The 15,988-nt window shown below is 35.3% G+C and overlaps 1 protein-coding gene across 2 annotated transcripts; it reads left to right on the forward strand.

The window, feature by feature from the left end:
* The first annotated feature begins 50 nt into the window (after window positions 1-50).
* LOC117322325 (solute carrier family 22 member 3-like) lies at window positions 51-15,274 on the forward strand. Of its 2 annotated transcripts, XM_033877180.1 has the most exons (11): window positions 57-241; window positions 3,364-3,505; window positions 4,430-4,641; window positions 5,749-5,976; window positions 7,798-8,000; window positions 8,424-8,702; window positions 9,391-9,525; window positions 12,049-12,134; window positions 12,819-12,933; window positions 13,231-13,303; window positions 14,219-15,274. In XM_033877180.1, the coding sequence occupies exons 2-11, from the start codon at window positions 3,370-3,372 to the stop codon at window positions 14,375-14,377; spliced, it is 1,626 nt and encodes a 541-aa protein (XP_033733071.1). In that variant the 5' UTR covers window positions 57-241; window positions 3,364-3,369; the 3' UTR covers window positions 14,378-15,274. The 2 variants fall into 2 exon arrangements, with proteins under 2 accessions (XP_033733070.1, XP_033733071.1); XM_033877179.1 differs by lacking the exon at window positions 14,219-15,274 and having other exon boundaries at window positions 51-241; window positions 13,231-14,208.
* Window positions 15,275-15,988: the final 714 nt, after the last annotated feature.

Genomic DNA, 15,988 nt, shown 5'->3' on the forward strand with positions numbered 1-15,988 from the left:
GTCCTTTGTTCCCTAACCACGAACAGGTTCTGGCACGGTATAACAAGAGATAAGTTAATATTAGTATATATATATATATGTGTGTAAGTTGTTGTGTTTTGTTGAAGAGACAGATTTGTAGGATATAAACATAGCAGAAATTCCGATCTCCGTGGGATGCTACGCATAAACGATTGTTTAGCTTGAACTAAAGAATGATATATTACTTTTGTCATCCGGCCAACGCACTCATCTTTTGACGGTAAGTGTAAAAGAACATTTGACGATATATTGGCGTAAAAAGGACTACTTCTGCTTATTAAAGTCTATTTTCATAAAAAAAAAAATACCGTGTAATATAATTACTGACATATGAAGCTGCAATTCTACCTAAAATAAGACTTGTAATTTCCACTCCTCTACGATACTCTACGATACAAGTATACTTGCATTGCAGTGTATCGTAGAGGAGTGGAAATTACAAGTCTTATTTTAATTAGATTGTATGAAGCTGTAGCTATATTTCTACGGCATACCATCGGTACGTAGCCGAGTTTGTTTGCAAACATTGACAATTTCTTTTCATACCCCTATGAAACTATAAAACATTGACATCAATGCTTATGATTATTTTCTGAAAATGTATTTCAAATTTAAAACACGTTTTATGTACAATTTTACTTATTTGATAAGGGATTCTTTTGACGAATCAATGCGCAAAACGTCAATGAACGTACTGTGACGTCATGTTTTCTTGTCATTTTCGTTTGTTTAGTGGTGGTTTACAAAGAAAATTCAACCAATCAGAAAGCTGCATTCTGCATGCAAACAATGGAAAATTTATTATTTTACATTGATTATTGTGAATATTTGCATCAGTGCTGAATTGTCATATTTGCATCATTGCTGAGTTGCCAGACTATTAGTAAATTAACATTGTTTAAGTTTCAGTATCACAAGACAAACAACATATAATATCTTTGTCTGTTCTTGATGAGATGTTCCATAAAAATGTCAGCTTCATTTTTTGTGAATGATGTTTCCGACAGATGTCAAATTTATGTGCCGTTTTCTGTATCTGTGACAAAATAATTCCATTTTTATCCTATCCTGTAGAAAATATGTCGGATGTATTTAAGAAAATTTACTTAGAGCAGGCTAATTTATTCATCCAAATAGCGTCTGTATGAATTAGATAACTGAATTAAGTCTGTCGTAAACACCGCACTGAATTGACCTCTTTCCATATGTCAATACAGTTGATAGGAGCGTATCTAGGGATGAAATTTTATAAAGGAATAGCTCTATTCCTAAATATGAAAATAAATTGGAGAAACTTCTTGCCGTCAATAAATAAGTTGTTTTTTTATTTAATCGAGATTTCTCTATCCCATAAAAGTGATTTTAAGAACTTTAAACATGGTTATGTTGTTATCGCATTAAAAGGATTATTTCAAATATTTTCTTACTTGTCTATAGTACATAAACTCTTCTTAAACCAAAAATATCCTGTTCTTGCCCGATATCATGAAATAGTTTTGTTTTCTTCACTTGAAATTGAATCGGAGCTCTTGTAACTTAAAACTGATGCAATTAGAGAATGTCTCGAAACTCAAAACAACCAGAAAATGAGAGAGAACACAAAAACACCGGACTATATGCTTACGTCAGTAATTCAACAATTATGAAAGTAAAATTTACAAAGCCCATACCAATCAGAACCGGTCTTTTAAAACCAGGATATTAATTGACGATTAGACGATATGATTGGATGTATAAATTATTCGCCAACCCCACGTGTTTCAATTTTTTTTTTTTTTTTTTTTTTTGAGAAGCGTATAAACAGGACCACTAATAACCTTTCGAAGGGATAATATTTCGTCTTTCAAATCATAACAGAGGTTCATGCTATACATGCATTTTCCATAACAAGAATATGTCTAAATGGGAGTTTCTAGATTGTCCACCGCGTTGCAGTTATATTCCCTTTCATATAAATATAACACTAACATTTTGCATGCAAATGTACATGATCAACATTTTAATACGTTGAGCTTTTAGGAGAGGGAAGTTATTGAAATTTATTTACCCTTAAATTCCTTGTTGAAATATCAATGCTCTTGTGTTTTTCAGCGACGGAATGAACAAAAAATAAGAAATATTTCAATAAGTGAGATGCAACGGAAAAGTTTATAGAAGATTGCAGCACACCAGTTACGTGCCTGTTTACGTCCGTCCGTTCATTATATCTGCTGTACCGTTCACCAGTCGCGCCCTCTGTACGTCCGTCTGTCCATTATATCTGCTGTACCACTCACAAGTCACGTGCCTGTGTACGTCCGTCTGTCCACTATATCTGCTGTACCGCTCACAAGTCACGTCCCCGTGTACGACCGTCTGTCCATTATATCTGCTGTACCACTCACAAGTCACGTGCCTGTGTACGTCCGTCTGTCCACTATATCTGCTGTACCGCTCACAAGTCACGTCCCCGTGTACGACCGTCTGTCCATTATATCTGCTGTACCACTCACAAGTCAGGTGCCTGTGCACGTCCGTCTGTCCACTATATCTGCTGTACCGCTCACAAGTCACGTCCCCGTGTACGTCCGTCTGTCCATTATATCTGCTGTACCGCTCACGTCCCCGTGTACGTCCGTCTGTCCATTATATATGCTGTACCGCTCACAAGTCACTTGCCTGTGTACGTCCGTCTGTCCATTGTATCTGCTGTACCGCTCACAAGTCACGTGCCTGTGTACGTCCGTCTGTCCATTATATCTGCTGTACCGTTCACCAGTCACGTGCCTGTGTACGTCCGTCTGTCCATTATATCTGCTTTACGGCTCATCAGTCGCGTCCCCGTGTGCATCCGTTTGTCCGTTACAATCTTAAAGCAATACTTCGATTCTATTTATTGAAAAATATACTGGAAGAGGCAATCAATATTTCATTTGTTTGTTTGTTTTTGTTTAACGTCCTATTAACAGCCAGGGTCATTTAAGGACGTGCCAGGTTTTGGAGGTGGAGGAAAGCCGGAGTACCCGGAGAAAAACCACCGGCCTACGGTCAGTACCTGGCAACTGCCCCACGTAGGTTTCGAACTCGCAACCCAGAGGTGGAGGGCTAGTGTTAAAGTGTCGGGACACCTTAACCACTCGGCCACCGCGGCCCCTATTTCAATATTTCAACAATTATTTGAGATAAGCTTTCCCTATCCCTGGAATATCGTCATTTTCTTTGTGATACGCAGATTGAGGATTCCGTTCAACTACAATTAGGGGATAATTTTAGTATTAGCAAATCATAGCATGTTTGTGATGGAAAGTTTAAAGACAGGATATCACCACATTATCGTATAACAGAGTTTATGTTTTAAACAAGCTCACCATGTCACGCTCAGCCGATGTTGATGGCGTATGGAGTAGGCTAGGACCATTTGGCAAGTACCAATTCAAACAAATGGCACTGACGATCCTAGCTGCCCTTCCAATGGCGTTCCATATCGTTTCGGTTGTTTTCATCGGTAAGTAACAGCCAAAGACATAATTAGTTTCGTATAAAATCAAACTTAAATGTACAGTTTATCTTCATAAATATGCATTAAGACATTTCATAGCGATTCAACAATTCTCCAAAAATAACTCATTAGAAATTGCTGATAAAAGCTGTATATACATACAAATAACTCATTAAAAATTGATGATGAAAGCGATATATACATACAAATAACTCATTAGAAATTGCTGATAAAAGCTGTATATACATACAAATAACTCATTAGAAATTGATGATAAAAGCGGTATATACATACAAATAACTCATTAGAAATTGCTGATAAAAGCTGTATATACATACAAATAACTCATTAGAAATTGCTGATGAAAGTGGTATATACATACAAATAGCTCATTGTCTTCATCAAGACATATTATCCATTATATATGTATATACGTATATTTATTTATCATATGATCGTTCAATTATGCAGTTAATTCGCCCGAATAATAATTTTGCATGTCATTAGTGTTATATTCCCTCGAACGTTTTCATAAGCCACGTATATGCATAGCAAACAGTACAAAGAAAGACTAACTGCTCTGAATGTTTATTTAATATAAAGCTCTCCCAACACCAAGAAGAAAACAAAATCAAAACAAAACAAAAATAACAACGCAGAATGTAGGTTGTTACTCTTTATTGTCCCATCAACATATACAGCTGTATAAGAATATAACATGATGCATAACTACTGTAAATGTACTTATTTTAGCGCAGTCAAATTTTAGCGCAAACACAGAAAACTGTAAAATATGATTTATTAGCGTGGACGTGAATTAGCGCAGTCGTCCCGACTACGCTAAAAAAAATCCGGAAAATATTTCAGTTCTAAAATTAGGCACCGACAATAAAAAGTATTTATTAAAAATGCATTATTTTTTCATTTAAGGATATACTCCGGAGCACAAATGTTCCATTGGTATGCAGGATCTTCCAATTGGTGCAGACAATAATAGCATACACGATTTCATCAACGCAACGTCCGAGACTTGCGGTATCCAATGGCAACGCAATATCGAAGGACATCTGATTACGGAGAAAACAGGTTGTTTATATGGCGTCAATTACTCCGTGCCAAAAACCGACACATTTGTGACAGAGGTCAGTACGTATGTCCTTGCAAAATTTGATATCTTGTAAATGCACATTTTCATTGCTGACGCCGGAAAAATTAGAAAATTTCATTAAAATGTGGAAAAAATGTGGTGAGTTCTGAGTAGAAGGGAAGTGGGAGGGAACAAATAATTCAGTCTCAAAAATCGTAAGAATCTATTTTAATCTTCGAGGGGCTATACTTGTCGACAAAGCGTCTTACATTTCAATGTTCTGCTCAGGGTAAATCTAGCACTTTCTATAAATTTCCGCTGAATTGTTTACAAAATAGGTTGGTAAGAAATATAAATAAAATATGCATGCAGCAAACGACCGCCATTATTTTGTATTCTACCATGTTTGCTATGCAACGCCAGTTTTGATTGGTTTAAAACCATGTATTATTTTCCAATAACCCACGCTCGTGCCAATAATACACGCTCGTGAGTCACAGCTGTTACAATTTTATATACCTAATATTCACTCGTTTTATAAAAGGTTACTATAGCCGAGTGGGCTAATGGGTTAGTCTTTCAGTAAGTTTTTATCACGACGCAAGTTCGAATCCTACGGAGGCCCCCCCCCCCCCCCCCCTTTTTTTTTTATCCTTTTTTTTTTAATATTCAAAATCAATGCCATATGATAGATGCTCAGTACTGTATTGCCTGTATATTTCATCAACAGATAATGCAATACTCAAGAAATAAATTACAAGGTTTTCTCGGGGTTTCCTTGCTGTTTTTCTATTAGAAAGAGGTCGATCTCAGAACTAAACAGTACATGGTAGAATAGAAATAATCAACTTTGACTCGTGTATTGTTGCAGGATATACAACTCGGACTCGGATATTTTGCAATTTTAATTAATAATTAATTTAATTAATTAATTAATTGCAAAATATCCTCGTCCTCGTTGTATATCCTGCAACAATACACGAATCATCGTTAATTATTTCTTAAATAACCAACAGATTTTCTGATTGGATCGTATACTAAATCCGCGTCATTATCAAAAGCAATATATCCACAAGTGTTAAAGCTTTGTCAAATCAAAACTGTCTGATACATAATTATCTATTTACATTTCATGATATTGGCATTCGTTTTTGTTTGTCAGTGGGACCTTGTATGTGAGAGGGATGCCATTGGACGAATATCCCAGTCCCTAGTCCTCGGCGGGATGTTTCTTGGTGCCCTTGCCGCGCCATTGGCTGACAAATACGGCAGAAAACCAGTCCACGTGGCCTTTAATGTTGGCTTACTTGTCGTAACCTTCGCCATGGCGTTTGTAAAGAGTGTGCCGGCGTTTCTAGTACTGCGTTTCTTTGTTGGAACTTTTCAGCAAGTACGAATATAAGCACACTTTTTTTTCAAATCTAGATCAAGTACTGATAGGTGGATGCCAATTTGGGCTTCCTGGTGTCTGTCAATGATAAACTTCATTTTGTGTATTTTAATACATTGAGACTAGGTGGTAACGATATGATATAAAATCAAAGCCAAACGGAGACCATTTCGAATCTTTCTTCATAATTTTGATGCATCGTGCGATTTCAAATCTGAGGAAAATAACTATGATTGAAAATTAGTCTTTTGTCGAAAAGAAGGTCACGCTGTCCTAATTCTATGACTGCTACTATGTCAACGATAAAGTTTATTTTGTTTTTAAATGAACGTCAGAAAATATATTTTAAATATTGCACAAATGATACTTGCACTCAACAGCAGTGCAAAAAGCTACACTAGCCACTCTGGTGAACTGGCATATATCAGCTTCATTGTCCAATTTGAAAACGAGAACCTTGGAAAAATTAATTAATTATGCTTGTCAGGAATCAATGGCGCATTTTCACCTCGGTAACATTTCACCAGAGAAGAAATCGTTCAAAGCCGCAATACAATATTTACAAGAAAGATGTTTACCTCTAGTGAAGATGTAGTTATACTCGTTGATGATGGGATACATATATTAAAGTATGTTTAAAAAAATCTCCAGTAATTATACTTTCCAGTGACACTATTTTTCAAAGGACGTCCTCTCTCGAATCCATTGTCTTTTGTGATGATATATTTTTGCCATATTTAGCAAAGGGTCGAAATAATGATGTCAATATTGCTAAACACATGTTGACAACAAATACACAGAACATTAATGATGGGTTTCAAGAGGATGACTTGTTGTTGACAGAGGCTTCCGAAACGTTACCGAATTTTTGAATGACACAGGCATTGAGACAGGATATAGGAAGCAACATACATATAGCGAGGCAAGCCAAAAACTAAGTAATGTTGGTTGTTGAGTCACCCATGGGTAAATTTAATCAGTGGAATACCTTCGGAAATATTGTGCGTAACAGTCGTATTCCTGTTTTAGGGGACTTTTAAAGTGTGTGTGTAATATGCAATGTTTTTCGCCAACCACTTGCCTCTAATTCTCCCAATGACCATGTAATTGCTGAGAGCACTTCGAAAAAGCCCCAAATGATTTGCAACCTAAAGTTGGAAGTAAAGGCTTGGCAAGGAAACAAGCCATATAGGAAAATCTTGAGGAGATCCGCTTGCCTCATTTCCCTATAATGACATAATTTGAGTTAAGACATCTTACGATGGGGATCCATCAGATGAAACAGGCTACGTCATATACTTTGGAGCATTTGTCTGAAAATTGCCAGTATGAACTAATGACATGCAGGGAAAAGTCTGACCCAATAAAGGTTCAAATTCGTTCTCGATAAATTGCATCAAAAAATCTACAGCCAGTGGATTGAATATTCTTCAGGATTGAACTTCTGCTGCTATCTATGAGAATTTTTTTATTATTATTTCTATTAACACTGCGAAGCGCAGACGACCGTCCATGTTTGTTGTTGACATCTCGACTTGAATTGTAGTCATTCAGAAAATCAGCTGCCCAGTCAAAACTAGTTTTTACTGTTGATCACGTGTGGCCGCATTGCCAAATAAAAACACGTGCATATGATAATGAAAAATATATATACAGTAGATTTATACATTACACATTGTACGTCATAGTATACAGTATACGTCATACAATACACATTGTATACCATACGGTGTACGTTATTTGCTATGTATATTTTATGTGTTATACTGCATACTTTATGTGATATTCGTTATTAAATATGTTTTACATGTTTACCTACAGGGCATGCTGATAACAGTAGTGACGTTTTGGCTGGAACTTCTGCACCGTGATTCCCGGGAAAATGTCGGGATTGTAAACGCCTTTATGTGGGCTAGTTCTGTCAACGTTCTCACTTTAGTGGCTTATTTGCTTCGAAACTACGACTGGAGAATCCTTCAACTAGCTTTGTCTGTTTTCTCAGTTTTTAGTGTGGCAGAGATTTTGTAAGTACCAATTAATTAAACTTTAAATGAACTTAAGCAAACCTCCGTAATTGAGCTGTCAACAAAACCTGACAATGCCGTAAAGGATCTTCAACCTTGTGTTAATGCTATAAATATATTTGGGGATGAAGACAGGTAGCTTTCTTGTAAGGAAAGGATAAAGTATCCAATGGGTAACTAAGGATGGGTAGAGTTTAAAGGGAACAAGCCTCTTACAATTAATATACTTTTGAAAGAATCCAAATGCCGGTTATAATAATATTGCCAGGTGTTAAATATTATATTGAAAGTTTAAATATTGCTTGGTAAGATGATAACATTCTGAATGATAATGTATCGATGATTAATCCCAATCATTTCTTACGAGAAAAAGAGAGGAATTGTAATATTTGTATACAATTACAATTGTCTTACTTTTCTCAGCCTGATGGATGAGTCTCTTCGGTGGCTTCTTGCAAACAAGAAAATTACGCAGTGTCAATCACTTATGGAGAAAGTACGGAAACAAAACAAACGACATGCAGATGCACTACAGGAAACTGATCAGGGAGAAACCGATGTGTCCATTATTCCGGATGTAGAACTAATGACATCGTTACATGGTGACATTTCACCGGATCATGGTACTGAAGAGGAACACTGGTCTCTACTAGTGACAGACCGACTTCTCAGAAAACATTCATTCATTACCTGGGGTGTTTGGTGAGTGTTAATTTAAACATCTTTATCGTTCGATTAAAATTGCATAAACTTTTGAAATAATAGGAAATAATGTATGTTTTTGGAACATTAAAATTTTGTTTTGGGAACGAAAAATTAATAACAAATGTTCATACCTGTTTGAATAGGATTTTTGTAGCCTTTTGATTTAAACATATTTTATTGCCTTTTCATAGCAAGGGGATTCTATAGCTTGGTTTACTAACGTCTTTGCAATAGTTATAGGGCCGACTAAGATAGTGTACAAAAGTGATGAGATTATTTTTTGACCATGCATATAAGTTTTAAAGAGGCTCCTGACACTGCAATGTCATTATGACACTCTCTCGGTAACAGTATACTGATAATATGTTACCAAGTAACCAATCAAGTATAGAGATGTACAAATTTTAGTGCATTTTGTGATTCTTGTGCAGAGTAAGACAAACGACACATCGTTCATTTTAGTGAACGTTTAATACAAAGACTAAAAAAGCTGTACATTACCGAAATACGTTGATATGTTGCTGCATATACATGTACATTGTTTCTAAATGCTATTGGGGGGAGGGGTCGTGTATTATATTCTCATATATGTGAATATTTCACCCTCTTTGGGGTGCGACAAGGGATCTTAACCCGAGCAGAAGATTCTTAAGTTGCCAAACATACTATACTGTTTTGTTAAAAGGGTAGCTAACAACCTCACCTACTACGGGATTGTGATGATGACGCCAAGTTTTGCTGGGGGCCGCTACCTTAGTTTCTTCCTCGGAAGCATTTCGGAAATGGTTGGCAATTGTATATTGTTGATTTTCATTAAAAAGTAAGTTGCATGCGAAAATATAAGTTATCATGCAATCTGCGGCTTTTTACCCAGTGAATTGTTTGCACTACGTCACTAGTGTAAGATACCTTCGAACGTTTTTGATTGGCTGTATGAGTAATATATTGCATAAAATAACATATGGACAATGATGTTATGTTGTGAATTAAAAATGATACATGAAAATTCCTGCCTCTATTTGAGTTTGACCTCCACAGTTTTGGACCCTTTAAGAATGAAAGTCGTCAAAGTTCTTTGGTAAAATGTATATCAAATATGTTTTCATTTAAAATGTAATTTCATGAAACTCGTATCGAGGATTAAATTATGATCGCCATTGTAAGCATAAATAAAAACAAAAATCGAAAACTGATACAGAAATATATTTTATTGTCAAAAATGAAAAATTAATAAGAGACAAGTTCTTACAACTTCTCCATCAATACAACATATACAATTAAATTTACATCACGTTACATATATTATTCGTATATACAGAAGTAATTCTACTAAGAAAAAAACAACTGTTGTATTCTGTTTAAATGAATCTTGAAAGTGATCGAAGGAGAAATTAGGTTAGACACACGAAAGGGAGGTAGAGTACACATTTGATGCCGATTTAAAGGGTTCGTTTAATTATATATCAAAACGCTGTGTTGCATATAAAATATTTAAACTGTATCAATGTTTGATCCATACGAATATCTGTCACAATTTCACCAAAAACACTTCTAGATTGAATTCTACATGTAAATCATGCAATGTATTAAAGAAAACTCGCCGCGATTAACGAAATTTCAACATATAAGAAAGGAAGTAGTCTCCACACAAATTCCTACTCTAAATATATCTGACCGTAAATCCTGTTTGAATCACCTCTATGTTAAGGAATGAAGTGTCATAGATAAACTGAAGCACATTTATTGTAAATATTATAAAATGTACGCATTATGGCTGCTCTTCCCTTCTCTGGTTGAGTGATTTCCAACCAGTTTCAAAGTATGGCGACTCGACCATTTGTAGAGTAACTCATAAATGACGATGCGAATCAGTGACCTTGGTAAGTTCATCGTGGCATACCAAGTTTGGATTGTTTTCATGACGGACTGCTTTAGTCTTTGCAAGATTTTGTTGCATTTTACATTGTAAATCGTGATCCAACCATCCAAGGAAGATTCCTGAAAAAAATGAATCGTCTTCAAAATATTTAGTGTGTCAATGTATTCAGAGGATTAAAACAAGGTAATCTAAAAAAGATTTGGTGAAAATAAGTGAATTAGTAAAAAAAATAGTGAAATGCTTCACTTTACCATGGCCATAGTAAAGTGAAGCGTCCCGCCCACCCTAAATTTCCTGACATTTTTAGTGTGTTAATGTGATCAGAGGAATAAAACAAGGTCATTGATATAAACAAAATAGCAGGTACCCAGGTACAGAACCATGGGGAAACCATGCTTAAACTGTTTTTAGGATCAGACGCTATTGCTGTATAATACGGATTGCTGTCTGTTACTTAGATAATTTGACTATCAGGACAGTGTTTCACCCCCTATTCCATACTGACGAAGTCTATATGCCAGACCTTGTAAAATGCGTTTGACAAGTTACAGAACTCAATACCAGAATATCCGCTTCTATCAGCAGCAGTAACAATATTATGGTACAGTTCTATCAACTGATTAAAGGTATCATTCTTCCTTATTTTAGGACATGACTCATTTCATCTTTAATTGTTGAAATTTGTTACCGCAGTTTCTCGGAGAGTTCTGGATTGGTCTTTCTTAGATAGCTGATTTAGAGAAAAGGAGCGGGGAAAATGATAAAATGAGCAAAAGATCAGTCTCCATCAATTCTAATGAAGATCATTAATAGCAAGATCCTTCTTTGATATTTTCATTGCAATCACGTAACGAAATGTTTCCCATGTACATGATGGGCCACATTTTTGCTTTTTTTCTTTGATCAGGATCGCACACTTCAAGTTTTCAATACATCGCATTCATGTCACTTTTCTTGAACGTACGATTTTCACTTTATTCATGTCATCATATCATAACATTCAGTTTTACATCTGACTGAATTTTGGTGTCATCGTTCAAGGTTTAATATCAAACATCGCACTTGATTGCATTAAATGTAAATAGTTTAATTATGCACAAGATATCTCATTAATCACAGGACAGATTTTGTCTATATTCATACCACAACCGCACACCATTAAGTTCTATATATACCTGATCAGATTTTGATGGTCATCGGTCAAGGTCAAAGGTCACACGTTTCCCTTCCAAGTCTCTTATTTTAGATACAAAATAGTCTATATAGGAATTAGAAAGTTTCTGAAGCCATCTGCAAACATTTTCGTCATGCTCCTGTTGTTGCCGTCTGTCATCATTTTCATTTCGGTAGTCTTCTTTTTTTGTAAATTCCTCATTTTTGGAAATCATAAAACAATATAATATATACCTTTAGAGGTTATTGGATATTTAAAGCTTCATATGTTATATACATGTACCATTGCAGATTTTCGCGCAAAACGACCATCATTACTTTCCAGTCAGTAGGCAGTGTAGCGCTTCTGCTTACTATCCTTACCAACCAATTTAACAGTAAGTGAAACTATCTAAGATATTTCATTTCGATACTATTTACCGAGAAACTTTCGATTTTTTTCTATAGGAAGATGGAGTACATGTTTATCACAATGTAGAGAACTTTTCACTTCAAGACGTAAATCCATATGCATGTATTTCATTCCTGAACAGAATTCGTCCATGCTCCTTAAACGTTCAATGTCAACTTGTGTGAATGAAAATAATGTATAAACTGCCATAAGAATGTTTCATATATATGAAGTTAAGTCCTTGCGAAGGATAGATATAAGAAAAACAAATCAAAGCCTTTGCGGTAAATCTTTGTTTTTGTTTTATTTTTCTTATAGATGATTATATCAAAAAAGAAAAAAAAATAAGAAAATAATGTTTGATGTGAAATACTAATTCATTTTTGTGTCCTTGGGTAATATTGTCCTTGCCACAAATTTTACAGTCGTATCAATAAATGTTACCAACAAATAGCTGCAATGGATGCAATACAGGCATCATGTATGTTTTGAAGTCTTGAATCGAATAAGCTTTTATTTCCCAAACATAAATCTATGATAGGAAGATGTTCAGTCGTACAATCAGAAACGGCAAGTTTACATTAACGAGACTTTAAAATTGATGCTCACTTCAGATTCTGTTATACTTGCATATCATTGTTAACTGGGGAAAACGTTTGCATATTGACAGGTGATGTATTCAAGATGGTGGAAGTGATGTTGTTTGCCGTCAGCCGCGGGGCAATAGCAAACTCATTCGGTGTTGTCTATCTGTACACTCCAGAGCTATTCCCGACGAATCTCAGGTACCAAACGTATTATGATTTATCAAATTCGGGGCTATGTTACTTCCCCTTCAGGAGAATGACATTTCTTTCGACCTATCCGCAGAAGTTGCTTGTTTTTTTGTTGTTTTTTTTTTTTTATTGAATTCTATGTGTTAAAAATTAGTCTGTAAGGTTCTAGATTTTTTTTTCACTTTGAACAGTAAAATACAATGCACAACGGAGATCACAGCTACTATTTGTGAAAACAAAAGTAAAGAATGAACCTGATCTTCTTTACAGTCCTCGAAGTAGCATTAAGTAATTCTTCATTTCCAGGAACGCCGGTCTTGGAGTAGCTTCAGCAGCTGGCAGGATATCCGGGGTGATAGCACCATTCAGCTTATATATGGTAAGTTTGTTTTACAAGGAAACTTTCAAATTATCGTATCCTCGATACTTCATGGGTAAGTTTCGCTTTCTGCATCCCAGAAAAAAAAACATCTTCGACAATCCAGTATTTTTAAAAATTCACTTTCGCCCTCTGCACCACCTGAAAACGTATTCAATACGGCATACTGTAGCTTATATTCACTTTTGCTATTTGCACCCCTGGAAACATCCTCGACACTCCTTAGCTTATATTCACGTTCGCTCTCTGCAGAAAGAGCGAAGGTGAACGTAACCCTTCCATTATCGAGGATGTTGTCGATTCTAAATGATCAGCTTTATTTCTATTTAATAACAAAGAACATACAAGATCATGACTCGAGCATTAATCGGGTTCGTACCAGTTGTAGCAAATAGGTATTGTAGCATTTAATGAGGCGAGTTCCCAAGATTACGGCCGTCGCTCGCTTTAAACAGAAAAAAAAAATCCCTGCTTACAACGTAACGGATGTTAAACTAATACCTCAGTAGTTCCTGTCGAATACAGAGATGTTATTTATCAAATTGAATCGCAAATGGAGAGTCCCTGTCTTGTTTTTAACAAAAAATACATTTGGATGACAAATAAAGAATCATAGTTCCGCCATTTGGGATACAAGTGGTACGTTTGGGGGGGAAAAGATATCAACGGTTCGGTTCTGTTGGTACAGCGCGTTCAATTATCAGTACAGCAGATTCGTGCAGGTACAGCTCGTTCGAACCCGATAAAGGAACGCACGGGTGGATAGTATCTATAGGGGAAAATACATTAGCCACTATTAGGATTAGGTGCTAATATTTTTCTATAAACACCAACTAGAAGCAGACGCCTTTGGTATAACTTCAGTCGTCAGATTCATATTACGCTAATTTATTCAAACGTTTATGTATTTTGCAGATGGAGGCGGCACAATGGCTGCCATCGTTAATATTTGGTTCATTGTGTCTGATATTCTGCTTCCTGATACAGTACCTACCGGAAACAAAGGGAAAAGAACTACCACAGAAGATTGATGAAATCTGGGAATGGTACAAAATGGACAGGTGTAAAACATAAGATAATAACAGCATTATAAAATACACTGTGTGAGGAAATAGAATGAAGAGTGGAAATACAACCACGTTATCCTAACATCATGCTTGGACTCCTTGGTTGTAGAAAATCAGTCCCCGAGACTTGCCGAAAATCAATTATTAACTTTCAAGCAGATTATGTGACGGCCGTCATGATACCAATAGAAGTTTAAATTCCCGGTGTACACTTCCCGTGTAGGAATACAAATGTACATACAATGTAACTAACAGAGCGCGAGTACAAAATTTAGTGTGGATCGTTCTTATTTTTACTTTTTGTGAATTACATGTAGTTTTAATAAACTATGATTCAAATTAGAACAATATGTGAATTAAGATGTTAATGTTTAAAATCTCTCAAGGAAATGGAATCAGAATATGATGTTATTGTGGAACTAAATTATATATATACGTTCCCGCAAAACAGGAATACGCTATAATATATAGTTTCGTCAATGAATGTAGATATTAAACAATGATTGCCTTTTGATAAGGTCGATACATGCTTCGACCGAATTTGTTTATGTTATGCTTGTGTGAAAGATATTTGATATTGTTGGACAAAGGAAAGCAATTCATTTTTTTTTTTTTTTTTTTTTGTATCTGTAATCTAATTTTCGAAACACAAAGTTGGATTTTTTTGACAAAAACTTTCAGCCCGAAAGGTCGATATCATTTTTAATGGAGTCATGTGACCTTATTTCAGCCAATCAAAATTGTTGAAAGACATCGTTTCAATTTTTTTTTCTTTTTCTGTTTTGATAATTTCGGGTACATAGACAGCATACATATATTGAAAATGAATATTACTAAAATCAGATAATAGCAGATGAATTGAAGTATGTCTGTATATGACCCTGACTGTTCATATGACGTTAAACAAAACCAAAAGAATATGAATACATTCATAGTTGATGAATGTATTGTGAAAGTGTTACGGCCGATATCGTGTACTGCGATATGTTATTTAATTACGATTGGCTTCAAGATCCTATCGATATTACAGTGGATTGTCTATTAACTCCATTCACAATTCTGTGTTACAACAAGCTACCTGTAGTTCCAATTTTGATTTTTTTAATTTTGTTACGAATTCGAGAAATGGTAAGATCGTTTTGATGTTCCGGTAACATGTTGATTTTTAACTTCATTACAAATCCTTGATTGGTTAAACGAATGTTGTACTCTTTCCCCCGAGATTTTAATTCCTTACGTTACAAATTCTGCGATTGGTTAGATGAGCATTATATCATAAAATGTTGATTTTTAATTTTATCACAAATTCTGTGATTGGTGAAATGATTGTCATACCCTTTTACCCCATACTTTAATTTATAACGGTTACAAATTTTGTTCTGTGATGTGTTAGGTGAGCGTTTAACCATAACATGTTGATTTCTCACTTTGTTATCAATTCTTTGATTGGTAAGATGAGGATTATACCATAAATAATTAAGTTTTCTTTGTTTTCATGGTAAATACTCAAATGTGATTGGTCGAAAAATTCTTTTCATTCTTCTATGAAAAAAATTCCGAGAATGGCGCGAAAAATGTGACGTCACAATACGACAATTGACGTTGCGTATTGATTTGA

This window comes from Pecten maximus, chromosome 2 (genome assembly GCF_902652985.1).
Source record: "Pecten maximus chromosome 2, xPecMax1.1, whole genome shotgun sequence".
NCBI lineage: Eukaryota > Metazoa > Mollusca > Bivalvia > Pectinida > Pectinidae > Pecten > Pecten maximus.

Excerpts from the sequence above, each read along its gene's own strand:
- LOC117322325 (XM_033877179.1), top strand. The coding sequence starts at position 3,370 with ATGTCACGCTCAGCCGATGTTGATGGCGTATGGAGTAGGCTAGGACCA. Across the intron at positions 8,001-8,423 it reads TTTAGTGTGGCAGAGATTTT|CCTGATGGATGAGTCTCTTC; the intron begins GTAAGTACCAAT and ends TACTTTTCTCAG. Across the intron at positions 12,135-12,818 it reads CCTTACCAACCAATTTAACA|GTGATGTATTCAAGATGGTG; the intron begins GTAAGTGAAACT and ends GCATATTGACAG.